This window comes from Vanessa atalanta, chromosome 15, assembly GCF_905147765.1.
Source record: "Vanessa atalanta chromosome 15, ilVanAtal1.2, whole genome shotgun sequence".
Taxonomy (NCBI): domain Eukaryota; kingdom Metazoa; phylum Arthropoda; class Insecta; order Lepidoptera; family Nymphalidae; genus Vanessa; species Vanessa atalanta.
Genome location: NC_061885.1, coordinates 820606 through 838310, shown reverse-complemented (window position 1 = coordinate 838310; position 17705 = coordinate 820606). Strand labels below are relative to the sequence as shown.

Here is a 17705-nt window from a genome sequence, read left to right as displayed (position 1 = left end):
ATTACTTCTGTCTTCTACCAATGTACTTATATATTAAATAATATTATAAATCGGAAAGTGAGTACTTATTAGAAACACTTTTATGTCTTAACTCAACCAATCAAAATTTTGTATAACCTGTATACAAAATTTTGATTGGTTGAAAAGTCAGGTGTATAAACACACACACACACACACTAACACACAACACTCGACTCCCTCTCCCTGCAAATGCGGGAGAAAACTATACTGTAAGATTTTGACTTTGATTTATCCCATTACAACCACAGTCAGCGCCATTTTAGGCAATGGCGCGTTTAAATGTTATGAACAGACCCAATAAAGCATGTAAATCCGAAATTTCTGAACTCGCAGTAATTCTTAAACTTTACGACAGACGAACAAGCTGCTAGATTAGATAAAGCGTATTTATTACGCACGCATTCATATAAATAACATATAACATATCCTCATCAATCTTCTCCAAATGCCAAACGCGTCTGTCACTACGTACAGAGAATATTCAAATGTAATCAATTACAATAAAGTTTATTTTCGAAACAACGGTTCATTGCTAGTGTTGTATCGTATCGATAGTTTGAAAACAAAGAGATCAAATTCACAAATACAACACAAGTTTAATCCTTCGACTTCAATCGTGTAATGGTGACCATATTCTTAAAAGCTTTTATTTAACAACGCGTGTAAAAGCTTGCAACTTCAATTAAAACAAGATCCACTAAACTTATCGTTTGACGACCTCCGTGGTCGAGTAGTGTGTACACCGGTTTTCATGGGTACGCCACTCCGAGGTCCCGGGTTCGATTCCCGGCCGAGTCGATGTAGAAAAAGTTCATTAATTTTCTATGTTGTCTTGGGTCTGGGTGTTTGTGGTACCGTCGTTACTTCTGATTTTCCAGAACACAAGTGCTTTAGCTACTTACATTGGGATCAGAGTAATGTATGTGATGTTGTCCAATATTTATTATTATTTATATTAATATACAAACAAACTCGACTGTGTTAATAAATTGGAGTACTTAAACAGTAATACAATGTACTTAATTATACTTATATTATGTGTATATATTAAATATTTTTTTCAAAGTTGCTGACGAATAATGACTTATAACTTTTTTATTATTACTTAAAATCATATTTATTTCCCTTTCAAACACATAAGTATCAAAGATATCTGAATTCTACTTGGTATACACAAATACAATTAGTATATAAATTTAATTTTTTATTCCTAAATAAAAATTGGCATGTCATTCCTAAAAAAAAAATTAAAAAATATTTTTTTTTAACTTAATAAATATTTAACACATCTTAAAATAATCACATTGTATTATATAGTTTCTGTTAAATTACTTTACAACATACTATATACGCACCAATAAAAAGAGACGTTCTAAATTTAAATTCCTTTTTTTAAATCTAATTCAAGATCAAACAATTTTTTAATCCAACATTTCGAATTCAACTTATTACTATTATAAAATAAATATTATTTTATTCGATATACAGTGAAGAACAGCACTAGTTCCTAAATACAAAATTGTCGTGTGAGTAATAAAATAAATCCCGCGATCGCATAAAGCAAGACACTTTTGTTTAACACTAAAACTTTGTAATCTTCAATCAGAATTCCAGCTGAGTTTTAATACATTTACACTATTTTAGAAACGTTTTCTTTATAACTTGACAATTTTATTGTTACTAAGATTTTTACGGGTTGTATCATTTGTAAAATACTAAATTTAGAACATATCTTAAATAACATATATTTGTTCAATTTTATTATTTTAAGATGGCAAACCAGTAAAGCCACATAATAGTTTCTGCATGCCATAGACTAGGACTGTTTTTTTTTGTGAATTCTGTATTTAACAAAAAGCAACTACACTCGCATATTCTTTATTCAATCTTGGTTCAGAAAGTAAAATTTTAGATCTGAGAAGAACCGACGAATTATAGACACAGGAATTATGGTCCAGTGGTATTGAGTTTTTTCAATAAAAGCTACTTTATTTGTAAGTACTATAATGTACGAGAGTTGCTTGTATCGCTAGTACATTACTAGTATATTTTAATATTGATGTTATTTGCAGCAGTATAACTAAGAATGGGGGTTACTTACCTAGTTGAGTTACATCACATCCAGTATTTCTACTTCAGTAATGTTTTAGAATAGTTTTATGGAATATCAAATAAACGTAAAAGCCTAAAATAATACATTGTAAAACCATTTGTTTTCGATCGTTACCAAATTTATGACTTTCGAGTTTGACACATACACAAAGCAAGCGACCACGGCACGGCAAATTTAGGAATATTTTTTTACTAGGAACTTATACAAGACTTAAAATGATTTTAACAGTGAAAATATTTGGTTAAAATTAATTAAAACTAAATACGAAGGAATTTCAAGTATCTATCGACTTCTCATTTTTTAAAATATATTTTAAGTAAAATAAATTAAGGTCGCAACCATTCACAAAGAAACCCGCGCGCACAGAATATGTCATGAACATTGTAAATATATATATATATATATATTTACAATTAATTACACATTATTAGTAACGCAATGTAAATTGTATATTTTTTGTTGTTAAAATGTATATTTAGTTAGAAGGATTCAATGTTTGGTCTCTATTACAAAAGATTGCCAAATCAGAGGTCAGGGTTCTTTGACTAAACAACAAAAAAGTTAATCACTGTCACGTGAGTTTTTACGTTTATTTAGACATTTTTTCTTTCTAGCTATAATACCAAAACTAAAACAGAGATGTTTCAATCTCAATTACAACAAAGGGCCTGTCTGGGAACGGGGCGCTGATTACGAACTGCGCAACGCTATCGCCCTTTTACTCGCATCTAACCTTACCTACTCACATCCAACCATTGTTCTCGACATACACATACATACTCGTCAGTATTTATAAAAAAAAATGCTTCTGTTTAAATACTTTCAGTAATCGATATAAAAGAATAACTGAGTTTCTTTCCAGTTAATCTCAATACGCTACGAAATCTACATTTGCGTAAACTTATAAAATTAAGTTTATAATTATTGTTTTCTATATATGTCTAAGTTTAAGTATATATAATAAATCTTAAATCAATGACATTGTATTATATTACATTACATAAACAGCCTGTAAATTTCCCACTGCTGGGCTAAGGCCTCCTCTCCCTTTGTGGAGAAGGTATGGAGCATATTCTACCACGCTGCTCCAATGCGGGTTGGTGGAATACACATGTGGCAGAATTTCGTTGGAATTAGACACATGCAGGTTAACTCATGATGATTTCCTTCACCGCCGAACACGAGATGAATTATAAACACAAATTAAGCACATGAAAATTCAGTGGTGTCTGCCTGGGTTTGAACCCGAAATCATCGGTTAAGATGCACGCGTTCTAACCACTGGACCATATCGTTTATATTATATAGTTTCTTTTTAATTACTATACAAAAATATATTTACGTAAAAATAAAAAAATAAAGAATTCTCTAAATTAAAAGGCGAAAGATTAATTGTCTATGGATCAGTTAAACCACTCACCACCAGCTCATTTGCCAGTCCACCTACGCATATGATTTATTTGTTCTTTTTTTAAATTTATTATAAAATATAATTATATTATATTTTTTAATTTAATATTCCGAGTGCTTATTGTTGTGAGTAGATAACATACATCAATAAACATACTCACATATATAAAAAATGCGTCTGTTCCAATACCTTATGTCATATGTATAAAAAAAATTGCCAAGTTTCTTTCCTATTATTCTCTGATAGAAACTACGTACGTTAGTTTTTAATAAACTTGTAAAATTATAATTACCAAATAGCTTGCAAGAGCGTATCTCATTTTATTTTTTTATTTTTCCGTTTATGATATACTTTTGTAATGTTATATTTAAATTAATGATTTGACGGAGCTAAGTTTCGTATATAAATAACGAATCAAAAGTGCTCGTAAGAGCTTGATACTACTTGAATAAAGTACATATATTTTGATTTTTATTTCAGATGGTCCAGTTTCTAGAACAAAACATAGCCGAATATTAATGAGTTCTTATGCTGGATGACGAAGAGAACATTGTAAGGTACCACACTTACGGTTCAAAAGTCTAGGAAAGACGGTTGGTAAGGAAAATCTATGAAGCCAAATCAATAATACATTTTTCTAATAGGTTATTTTACTATCCGTAAGCAAAACGGATAGTTTTTTCATAAACGTAAATGTAACGGTATTATTTTGAAAAAAAAAATGTAGTTATAAGCGTTAATGTGCATACAAACCAAATTGATATGTATCTTCAGGTTCAATATAAAAATATAACAAAAACATACATTTATTTCGAGAGCATCCTCGCTGGTCTAGTTAGCTTATGCGAATTCTGATAGTGGTCAGAGATTCAAAGTCAGATTAGGAAGTTTAGGCTTATCCCGCCGCAAGTATGTAGAGCGGTTCAATGTTTCAAGCAATTCTAGACAGCCGGACAGAGTTACTTTCGCATTTATAATATTAGTATAGATGAATTAAAATCATTCATAAATTCAGTAAAGTTCAGAAATCGTTAATGTACCTAATAAATTATAAATAACTCTCGTACAGGCAATAATTGCTAAAATTAATCTAAAACAAGTTTTCGTTAATAAAATAACACTAGCTGTGTCGAATTCCAAGTTTTTTTTATCATTAAAATGACTTTAATGATTCACACCTTTTCAAATAGGAAATCAACTCCGCATAAATCCAAATGGTAAAAAAATTACAACAGGTTTCTTGAAATTCTTAACATCATTAACTTATCTTAGTGAGATTATATTATATTCACAAACAAAAAATAACGTGCTTATATTATATTCCTAAGATATTTTATTTTATTTTGTTATTGATATATCATTCTTGTTTACGTGTTTATGTAGGTCGTTGGACAGTATTGATTACAGATAAAAAAAAAAAGATTTATTTCACCCAGACGAACTCACGATACGCAGCTAGTATTAATAACTATTAATGACTGTTTATTCAGTTCAGAAAAAGTTACATATAACATATATAATACATATAATATAGGTTTGTACAAATTAATCTTATTTCAATTGGGTGTAGTACTGTACTCCTCGCTAGGTTATAAAATAATCTGTAATAAGGAGTAACAGTCCCGTTCCCTTCTTTAAGTGTCTTGTGTGTCTATGTGTTCCCTTCTGTAAGTATAGATATAGATATATGATATGATATGTATCTAAATAAGATCTTTTAAAATTATCCAACTATTGTACAGGTACGAATTTCTTTATGACTGCAGTACCTTTTAAAGTTTGATATTTTTAATTATTTTTTTTATACGTAAATGAATTAGGTTTGTCTTAGCAGCCCAGAGCACGTAAAGCCATCGGTCTTTCGCCTGATCGAAATAATGTGAGGAAATAGACAGTGTCATTGCTCTTGCGCACATATTTGTTAAAGTATAACCCACGTAGTCGACTAGTCTTTCTTTTGAAACAGCCACCGTAGCCCATAAAGTTCAGAATCACATCACGTTGAGACATACATCACACATACATCCAAATTCGAAAGATATTCAAAACTACCATCAATGTTTAGAAACACTAATAAAAAATCTGACCTAAATATTAATTTAAAAATGGTATCAAAGTTATTAGAAAAATCGGTTACCACAAATCATGGCATGCGTGGGCGCAGATATCGGTTAGTTTGTTAGCCCCATATTGTTATGGATTGAGCATAGACAATTTGTTTTTATTGTAGAATAAAGATAAAATACCAAATTACTATCGCGGACTTCGATTAATGTGAATTCTAGCGTCTGTTATGGCTACTATCGAATCAATTTACGAACAATGGGATTTGAATTCATCATTTGAAGTCTAACACGTTTATAACTTAGATGAATTGAATTAAAATTGAAAGGTTTTTATATGATGACCGAGAATATTAATCTGAATATACGAGTATAACTACAATTTGATACTTTAATCTATTTCTTATTGACCGCAAAGTATTTTCGGATAATGATATTTTAAGTATCAAAATTGTTTTAAATAACGAAGCGTAAAGGAACACCGAAGTTATAATAAATAAGTATTGAAGTTTTTTCTAATGTCACACACAGACACAGAAAACAAATGAACGTGTTAATGTCAGTAATATTAACAAAGAAATTATTATTTATTAAAGTTAGCGTTACATAATACTATTACTTTAATTAGGATTTATTCCAATTTAATAGCTTATATTTTATTTTAAATATTGTACAGTTTTTTATTAAATGCAATCTGTATTCTAAAAATGAATAAATGAAAATAAACAAATCGTAAATTTGTAAGTATATTAAATTTAATACTTAGTAAATAAACGCGAAAGTCTATGCGGTAAGGTGACGTAACAAACATTTGTTAACACAACAGAAGATATGAATGAGACGTAACGTAATAACGTAACGTAATAAACGTTACCAGCATATATTTATAATAAATAAATAGACGTTATTTTTTGTAATTCCTAACTGAAAAAGTTACTAAACCAACATACAAATTATTTATACTAGAAGACGCAACGCATTTCGAGTACGGTTTAAGCATTAAACTCGTTTTAAATTGAAACTATTAACGTGACAAGCGCGAATTTAATATAATTGTGTGCCTATAAAAAATAAATGCTTGTACACATAGCAAGTAACAGCAGTTACATATGAATATTAGGGGTGATTGGTTAAACAATGCTGTCTTCTTCTTCTGAATGTAAAATCAATTATGAAAGAACGAGATAAAAAATATTTAACAACAACAAGTTTGTAAGTAATCCTAACTATTGTTATGAATACGAAGGTAAATTTCTGAACATCGTGACATCTTGTTGGACGCTGTCTGAATATACGAAACGTTGTGTGGTACCTGACCTACCAATGTCTTCACACGCGGACGGAAACTGACCAAAAGTTCGCAACTTCGCTGTGTATATTACCATTGCTGAAGAGATAAATCCAATTCCAAAATCCTGATGACATGCTTGTCTTCATTTAGGAGAACCGAGATGGCTCGGTGGTTATAAACAGTGATGATATAAGTTCCAACCCCCTTCCTCAAAGGGAGGGAAGGCTTTAAGCCCAGCAGTGCAATGCTAACTGACAGTTACTTTATTTTTTTTTACTACGAAATCTTTCAAAGTAGGGGACCTAGAATACCCTGACTTTAAAATTATATATTTAATTTTCAACGAAAGATTCATTAAAAACAATTCGAATTCCCGGTGGTATTATCCAATGCGAGCCTGTTTCAGTACATGCCGCCTACACATCAATTATATAAATGGTAACAACAATGCTCTTTCTAGATGAGGGATTTGTTAGTCAGCCTAATTACAGTCATGAGTTCATAAACTCGTATATTATTGATGGTAAAATAGTAAATTGCTTTTTACAATACATAATTGTAATGAATTAAACTATAAATCGTTCTCTTGAATAGAAGCCTTTGCCTACTAGTAGTAGCAGTAGTGTGATATATACATATGTCGAAGCATCAAAAAGTTTAATTAGGATTTTTTTATTTTTTTATCGTAAATGCTGGCAACGTCAGTATGACGTATAAAAAACTTGACAGCCGAAAGTGTCATAGTTAATGGAACATCGAAAAGATATATTACGAACCTGAACGAATAGACTTACATTTCGGATATCATCTTGTCTGATAATGAGTCGATGGGTAAACCCTTCGATATATACATTTAAATATACTAAGGGCTTTTGTGTGTATTATAAAAATATATGTACGGTTTTATCAGGAACATAACATTAGAAACTTTGTATATAATTTTTGAAAAGAATGTTGTTAAGTATATTTTATATATTGTATATTTTAGGCTATTTTCTGCCCTCGAATTCGTCTGTGTAGGGGAGGGATGTTATGTGTAATCTGGGCTGTTCTGTGCCGTGAAAAAGTGTAAGCAAAATTTAATGTTAAGCAGTTGAATTATGAGTCTCGTAATTGGGATCTTGGGTGACCTAGCCTGTCCGGCTTGCCTGCGACTTAACAGTAGGTACATCTCATCGCAGAATTACATTTTTAAAATATTTGGACGGTTTTCCGCTCAATCAAACTATGATAATATTGATCCGTGTGGTGATATTGTTTAAATTTAATTTCCGAAAATTGTTCACACCAAGTCGCCATTTTTTGTTTAACTTCCTTTTTTTATATATTGTTTTGTTCCCCGCGTTCAACTTTCGAAATATAAACTACTTAAAAATATTTGTTCCATTAAATTTATAAATAATATGTGCGTGTATAAGGAGACAGTATTTTTAACAAATAAAATTATTAATTTTAAATACTTAGTAATAATTTGAAAGCCAACGCTATCTCATAATATGAACTTAACGCTATAAACTCATAAATTACTGAATGAATTAAGTATAAAATTCATTATTTTTCGTCTAAATTGCCTGAATGATTTATTTTTTTATTTGCGTGATTTTTGTAAGTGTCAGAAAAAAAATTATGACTGAGAACTTTACTGGCATTGGCTGTGTAAACCAATAAACTTATTTATATTATTAAACAATACATAAACGTTTTATGTACATACTCATTCTATCCAAGCTCAAAGCGAGTAGCTAGTTATATATTGAATAGACGTAAAAATAAAAACGTAACAAAAATCTTGTAGACTTTTGAGGTATACCCCATAGAAATATAAACTGTCATGACCCTCATTTCCGCGAGTAAATCGTCTCCCACGAGAGCTTTTTTTTCTTTTACAAATCTAATTCAAACGGATATATTTGAAGACAAATTACAACGAACGAGATGAGTGTGTCTTCCTAACTAATATTGTAAGTGGAACTATGAGTTTGTTTATTCGTTACGCTTTTACATCGTAACTACTCGACCGATCACTATACAATTTTGAATGCACATTGTCAGGGGTACATCCAGGGTACACCCATACGTATCGACTACTTCGTTCGTCTAGTATATTAGGCTACAGATTCCGAGTTCTGGGTTAAAACCCAAGATCGGCCCGATAAACATATTTTGGATTTTTCTGTCGAACAATTCTCATTAACGGCTTGAAGTATAGAAGTTGGAAGTGTCACATGCGTCGGAAAACTATTTCCGTTCATCTCGAATTTCGCGTCCCATCGGATAATGAGAGTGAAAGAATAAAGAGTGCACAGTGGACACTGGTGAGCGCACACAATTTTGCACTTTATGGCCGACGTAGTTGTATGATCTCCCAAGAGATTTGCCGCTGTAACCAAAGTCGATTAGGACGACATCATCAGAATTCATGTATTATTCTGAACTGACTCTCACACGAGGACGAAGCCCAAAGCGAAAACAAGTTACTTGATATTCTAGAAAGAATTAGGCAAATAAGGAATTACGCAATATTTGAACAAGCCATAAATGTGATCTTGAAAGTTTGGTTGTTTGTTACGAAATAACATCTGAAAGTTTGAACGGCATTGAATAAATTATATTATTAAGAGACTGGATTTTTAAATATCCTTACTGGGACTGTGATTGGTTAGCTGGAACATTATCGATGTGTTTGTGTGTTACGCAAAGGAAATTTAATTATATAAAAACTAGTTGTGGCTTATCTATCTGTGCATGATTTAATAAAAGTATTTGTTCTACTCAAAATCTATATAATCGTATCATATATAAAAGCGAAATACCACTCACTGATCAATCACGAAATCAAATAATATAACAACTAAACATGAAATTTGGCAGGTAGAATAGCCTTATAAGATGTAGAAATAAGCTACGAGCGGATTTTATAAAAAATCAACCCCTAAGGGAGTAACTGTTTTACTCCCTTAGGGGTTGATTTTTTATCCCTTAGGGGTTGGAAGTTTGTGTTTTATAAATTACGCGCGGGTAAAGCCGCAGCTTCAGCTAATATAATGAAATTTGAAATTTGAAAACTTGAAATTTTCAAGGAAAAATGAGATAAAATTATAAAAATTGAACAGTTACGACTTCACCGAATCTCAGCCGATTATTTCTACTTCTCTATAAGGAGAGGACAGATTTGGTCTACATTTGATCATGACTTCTGTTATGGCGTGGGTTGAGGTTCGTCCGAAGATCGGTAATTTGTGGGCGGCACCTTCAACCGTGACTAAGGAATATACTGCGCCGTGACTATCCTCATGTATTCTGATTAATGTGTTTCACTTAGTTCTCACTATCAGAAAACCATTTTATTTTCCATACATAAAATAATTTCATAAGAAGAAATTTAAATTATACCATTTCAACGACATATTTTGTTAGTATTTGAAGCTATATTTTATTTAAATAAATCAAAAGAAAAGTAAGTAAAAAACCTACCATCGGGTCGGAAACTATCACCTCGGACCTGAGAAGAACCCGCGAAAGAAATTCAGCGCTATTTTTTTTAGTAATACGTTAACCCCATTTTTAAAAACATTTGTATGTATGTGTAAACAGTGTATGTTAAAAAATATGCTATATTAAGTGGTTGTATAACATTGGAGCATGACTGACTGACTAGATTGACTAGACTGATCTGACCTAGATCATAATAGATAAGTCTTTAAATCCAACACATATTCAGTGCAAAGTCTTAACGGATATGCATTCAGCTTTAAGCTTTATTATCAATGTAAACTCCTGGAAAGTAGACGAATTAAAATTGATCAGTAGCTGATTGTCATAAGTAAATAATTGCTTTGGTATGTCCAATGCAGAAAATAAATCATGACGGTAATACAATTATTATAATTATATATATAGTAAATAATTTTATAACACTCCCTTATTGTTACTTTAAGCAAAGTTATTTATCGTGTATTTATTTTAGAGTATTTTTAAAATGTTTAGGTTTGGCCTTTGTGCGATTAGTCGTTTGAAAAAAAAATGCACCGACACCGCGAGTGCTACAATTCTATTTTATAATATAGACGGCCGTTAACTATGTAGGTAGATGAATGCCTTTTTTATATCTGTTATAGATTTTGAAACTTAATTTATGAATTTATGTCACATTTTATGGAACAACCTAGTTTGGCTATTAATAATAAAATAATATTATTTTATAAAATAGTGTGTATAAAAATAGATTTATTGATGCACTTTATACTGTTTATATTTAATGTTTTTGTTTATGTTTGAATTTTTTTTAAAAATAATCAATAAATAAACATGAAATGAAAATTGAGCAGTATTTAGTATATGTATAGGTATACACAATATACTAATCCTCTTCTTCTCTACCCTTGTTTCCACCCCTAACCATCAAAATCGGTTAAAATTAGGGTTTGATATCGCGTAACATAAAGATAAAAAAGCGGCCAACACGAGGTAGCCGGAACGTCGAAATTGAACATTGAAAAAAAAAAACGTCAAAACAAATCAAAACATAGAGTTTCTATGAAAATATTTATATGTTTGTAGCAACCCCTTACACAAACACGGGTGCAAAGAGCGCCAGCGGATTCATGTCGTATGCCGTCACGGCAGACGAGTCAATATTACCCCCAAGGCACGCCAAAAGTATTGCCTTAGCACATCAAAATCCATACGTATTGATTTTCTCCTTTTTTAAAGTCAAATACAAATCTTTACAAAAACTTTAATCCTTTTCAATATTTATAAAAACCTTTAAAAACCATTAACAGTATTTTTCTTTCATTCAAGCTCAACTTTTAATTTTCAACGCCTTTTTAAACGAGATTCTTTTACACGAATTTTAAACCACAGATAAAATATTAAACCGTATTCAAATAAAGCAAAGCGTATCATTACCAACCACAGAGTATACAAAAAGTTAATGTGAAAACAGCTCAAATGCTGGTTCGGTCTCATTATAGTAATAGATAATTTTATACCCGCAACAGTTATTACTGTCATTATGACATCCGCCTAACATTCGGAATTCAGCCAGACGGATTGTCGAATAATAACTACTCCCCCGAATGTCTTTGTGCTATGAATCTATAGTTTAACATAACATTTTTTAATAAAATACAACTATATTAAGTTAGAACATATACCTACTAATGAACGTAACCAAAAGGATAGTAGAATTGTCTACGGGGTCTAATCAAGTGTTTCTGTAAAAACGTTCCGTAAACGAAAAGAAGGATTTTTTTGTTATTTTTATTGTATTAAGATTGTAGATTACATTTGTAATAACAATAACATCTAGGAATAATTATTGCTAAACAGTATCCTATTCGTTGCAGGTCAAAGGCGTTAAAAAAAATCTAAAACGCTTTATTGTAAAGTTTACTTGAATAAAACATATTAGATTTGATTTTATTATTTGATTTTCATGGGTACGCCACTCTGATGTCCCGGGTTCGATTCCCGACCGAGTTGATGTAGAAAAAGTTCATTAATTTTCTATGTTGTCTTGGGTCTGGGTGATTGTGGTACCGTCGTTATTTCTGATTTTCAATAACACAAGTGCTTTAGCTGCTTACATTGGGATCAGTGTAATGTATGTGATGTTGTCTAATATTTATTTATTTATTTATTAAAAACAAATAGGCACGTCTTTATTACAGTGACGTAGCTATCGTAGAGCAAGGTGGTGCAGTGCACCAAGGCCCCAGATCTCAAGGGGCCCCCTAACCTAAGCTTTGAAAAGAGCGGGACAGCCATCTCGCCAGCTCCTGAAGCGAGAAAACCTCGACCCTGCTCACAAGAATATTTTTTCTATAATTTTGAAGGGCAATATAAGTTAAAGATGGGGTGGAAAGAGGAGGTGAGGGCCCGATTCTTTTTCTATCCACCTAGCTATGCCACTGTACGTCTATAAAATTAATCGTTACTCCTAACTTAAGAATAATCGGTTACTGATGTGCAATAACGATTCTTTAAAGAAATAATAACGATTCTTTAAAGAAATAAGTTAGTATTTTAAAATGTTCATAAACATTTTTATAAGCGTACGTTTAGAAATTCGAAGAGTGTATTCAAATAAGTCAGTCTGCGGTTATTGATGTTTCTTCGCCATTTTAAGTCTCCGTACTTGTAGTTCATAATTTTTTTAATGAGGAATTAAATCGTAGTTCTTATCTTTATTTATAGATCAGTAAACTAACTGTAAATTTAAATTTTTTTTTTGTTAATCTTCATAACATCTACTTGACTATGTTGGCTGACTTGGTGCAAACCTACCTACTCAAACGGTACCATCCACCCAATGTATGTACTACCGCCTGTACTACAGCAATACTTATCGTTGTGGTTGGAAGGGTGAGCTAGTGTAACTACAGGCACAGGGTATCAATCAGATGGGCGATTGGTCACCTGACGGTAAGTGTCTTTCCAACCGAATCTCAATACTAAGTTGCTGTTTAACCAAGTGAATATAATTTTAAAACGAATACTTTAAAACTCTCAAGTCTAAGTGACAAACACGCTTAGAATTAATTCATTGAAACTAACTGTTATTATATTGGATATTTATAAAACATATATTGTTATAATCAAACGTTTTTATATCACATTTATAGTTCCCTTAGATACACAGGATTCTTTTGAATGTAAAAAATAGGTAAGTTTAACGTATATCTTTATGGATAAATCAGGGCCGGATCTAACATATGGCTTTATGGGCTTCAGCCCAGGGCCCCGTAAATCAAGGGGCCCCGTGGATCAAGGGCCCAGCTAAGTCAAGTCAAAGTGAAAAATAGACGATCATGCGAAAGAATTACATAATTTTATTAAATTAAACAGATCTTATGGTTTGCCATATCCTGCAATTAATCAAACCCATCCAATTTATTTAATTCAAGTCTACATTCAGGTGTGTATATATATAGGTGTACATCTCGGTGGGTCCCTAAGTAGTATTAGCCCAGGGCCCCCTAAAATCACGAGATAAATAATTCCTTGTCTGTGTTTATCACTGAATTTTGAACAAACCGATTTTGTCATTTTTTGTGTACTTGAGTTGGCACCGCAGTCGGGTTCACCCATACAAATTCAATAATATATAGTTCTATTCCTTTTAACGTCCTATCTGATTATAATTGTTCTAAGATCAAACTTTGCCAATAGTCGTCCTACTTTTGAAGACAAAACTGTAGCAATTCTGCATTTCGCGTTCCAAGAATTCAAATCATTTTTTTATTAAGACAACTATTTTTTATCGTGTTTTTCTGGTTATTTTGTGTGTATATATTAATTTAGAACCGATTACATTTTACGCGAAATTATAATGTGGACATTAAGTGTTCATTTAATTAAATTCGGTGGGTTTTTCTCTAATGCTTCTACATGATTTGCGTCCGAATAATACGATTATGGCGCTATTTTGATTAAGACGTAACCAACTGTATACAATATGCATCATTTTAGACGAAGTTTTGATTGGTGTTTCGATACATTCCTCGTTACCACGTCAAACAACCCACTAAGTACCTCATCTCGGTCTGAGTCCAAAATACTATCACAATCGTTTCTACCAAACACCTTAGAGGACATTTAACCCCCTACTCTCCAGAATCTAGAAATAACTTTAACGGAGTAATACTTTAATGGAATTGCACTCTTGATATTTATATATATATTAATAATGAATTTAACGAAGATAAAAAAGCAGCATAAGCAAAAGTTTTAAAGAACTTTGAACGTCAAATAAGAAGTTACAGGCAAATTACTAACTCAAATTAATCTGTACTAATATCATAAATGCCTTTGTCTGTCTGTTGCTCTTTCACGATCAATCTTCTGAACCGTATATGATAAAACTTTTTATGCCTAATGACGACCAAACGCCGAAACGCGAGCGAAGCCGCATATGACAACTAGTCTCATATAATTTCATTCAAATCCATTCGTTCGTTATGGTGTAATCGAGGAACAAAAATAAGAATTAAGATTATAAAGAACGCCTCTGCTAAAATATAATGAACGCATTGTTTAAATAAGTCCGAAGACTTACGAATCATCGTTATACAAATTATAACATTCATTATTAAATCACAAAAAATACTCAACATAATAAAATCATACATAGAATTAGTTATAATTTTATAATCTTTAAAATTGTTTATCGAAAGTAAGTAATTGACTGTTAATGCTCCACTGCTGGGAAGAGCCTCTCCTGCTGCGCAGACACAGAATTTCATTTTCATTCGATCCAAACAGGTTTCTCACGATATTTTTGTCACCGCCGTGCGAGAGACAAATTCGAAACGAAACATACAGGTGAATAGCGGTGCTTACCCAGATTTGATCCCACGAAATGCAGTTAAGAACAACTGAGACATATCTCACAGCTTATAGATAAAAGATAAATTATAGCTGTTTGTATTTCAGTTATGTAAATTTCGTTCGCTAATTGATACCATTAAATTTTATTGATTGTGAAGCGCGAATAAATTTTAATTAACCAAGATAATATTAGATTTATCCATTACTTATAATTGTTTTCTAGTACTAGCTGATGGCGCAGTGGTTTGGAATTATGAATATCTGCCGAAGATCGCGGATTCAAACCGTTGAATTTTCATATTCCTGTTTTGTGTTTAAAATTCATATCGTAAAAAAATCTTGCGAATAACTGCAGATGTCGGACGTAAATCTTTCACACGTTTACCCAAATATGGACAGCGTGGTGGAATAATATCTAAAGCTTCTCGTCACGGGAAAGGGTGCCTTAGCCCAGCCGTGGTCAATACAGGCTGTTTCGTATACTTGTTCAGTATTTACTTACGAGTAATTTATTTTATAAATCAATGCACTAATGCAATTCATAATAATCAATGAACGTATTTTTAATTATCAATTCAATAATAATGATTAGAACAATGAAAGTAATCAAACAATAAATATTATTATAATATATTTTATAAGTCAGTTATTTGTCAATATTTATGTTTCTCACAAGTTTTGTTTTATTTTAAGCGCGTTCTGTTTACCTCATGACAAAAACTTTTGTTTTGATAACTGATAACGTAATGTACACTCTTATTTATCTTTTTCAAATGTGGATAAATACGGCATTCTCCGTCGCGATAAGCCACGACAGATTTATAATAAGTTCAACATTAGAACGATAACGCGGAACTTATTGTCTTCTAAATTTATATCTTATCTGAATTCGAATTTAATATCAATTAATATATTCAAAGAATGTTACAAAGTTGACGTTTGAAAGTTTGACAAACCTTTGCATTCGTTCGCGTCGCGCGCCGTCGCTCGTCCCCACGGTCTGTCGAAATGAAACGGCTTGCATCTTTCGCAATCCCTCCCTGCCGTGTTATGCTTACAATCGCACGCCAGCTGGACCCCCTGGCTCTCCTCGCCCTTCGCCGGAATGCACCTGGATGCATGTCCGTTGCACTTGCATCGACCACCGACTGCGAAATCCGAAACGGCATAGTGCTGCGAGCCCGGAGCGGCCTGTTTCTTACTATCCACCTCGTCTCCTTCGTTCACCATGTGCAGACGATTGAACACGACTCGTACGTCAGTCGCGGTGACCCAATCTTGAAGGACGGGGGATATGTCGAAGTTAGCTGCGCTCGGACGTCCCTCTAAGGTGCTAAACGCGAGTCTAGCACCCCCAGAACTCTCCCCGGCCAGCCTGTGCGAATCGGAACACCTAGCTTCCTGCTCATTTGCAGCGGTCACCGTCGCTTTATTCGGCCGCCCGTACACTCGCCTACATTGGCTCGAATAGAATTGGAAAGGTTGCCAAGTGACCCCGTAATCCGCGCTTTTGTATATAGCTACGGAGTCAGGACGCGCCGCCTTCGGACAGAATTGCAAGCTGACATACGTGAGCTCATACTTTTTGCCGAGGGATAGGGTGAGGGAAACGTTGTCGGGGGGAGAGTCGTAGGAAGCTGGCGGGAGCGCGGCGGATCGCCAGCAGGTAACATCGTGCGGATTGTTTAGATCTGTAAGGTGGGCCGGTGGATTTCGGCGTTCAGTACGAGTAGCATCACATACTCGGCAGGCATTCTCGGGATTTTGATCGCCGGGTGGGTCACAGAGTCGTTCTGGGCCGCGTCGGCCACAGATGGAGGAAGCCACCACGGGGTTTCCGAAAGCGGCGTTGACGAAGTCCGGGATGCAGCGCCTCGGGCGACCATCCTCGTAGCAGGGGTCGGGCGGGGAGGCCGCCAGCGCAAGGGCCGCGGTGGCGAGGAAGGCCACGGCGCGGGCGGGCATGCTCACTCACTCGTCACTCACTCGCGAAAGTTCGTACAACAACGACACGTGCGCGCCGGTCGGATGCCGCCGGCAGACTAACTCGCGGGGCGGGAGCTTACGAGCTTCGGTACGCGCTGGGCGACTTTGTTAGTGAAAGTTTTTTCTTTCGCGGCACCTGGATTTTATCTCTATTTAATGAAATTTAATTATTAAAACAAACGATTACATTTTATACTATTTTATTAAACTAGTAACATGATCTTTGTTTTAATTACTTCCAATGCTTGTCTATTATTGTTAATTGGCGGACGGTGCTGATGATTTTAAAACTATAAGTACATATGTTTACAAGTGTACAATACCTAAAATAATAAAACAAATATAACTATTAAATTCGATGAAAAACTGTTTCACATAAGAATAATATATAATTCGTACCTATTATAATTTATTTCACACTGTTTAGATGTTAGGGGGGGTTTTATAAGATTGGTTTGTCAGTCCTTAAACCACATTAAGGGCTTT

The 17705-nt window shown here is 33.2% G+C and overlaps 1 protein-coding gene across 2 annotated transcripts in view; it reads right to left on the bottom strand.

The window, feature by feature from the left end:
- LOC125069448 (netrin-B-like) overlaps positions 1-17269 on the bottom strand; it is a 175103-nt gene extending 157834 nt beyond the window's left edge. For both annotated transcript variants that reach the window (XM_047678947.1, XM_047678948.1), the window contains exon 1: positions 16190-17269. In XM_047678947.1, the coding sequence (XP_047534903.1) occupies positions 16190-17198 (1009 nt within the window). In that variant the 5' untranslated portion in view covers positions 17199-17269. The remainder of the gene's footprint in view (positions 1-16189) is intronic.
- Between the last annotated feature and the right edge of the window lie 436 nt (positions 17270-17705).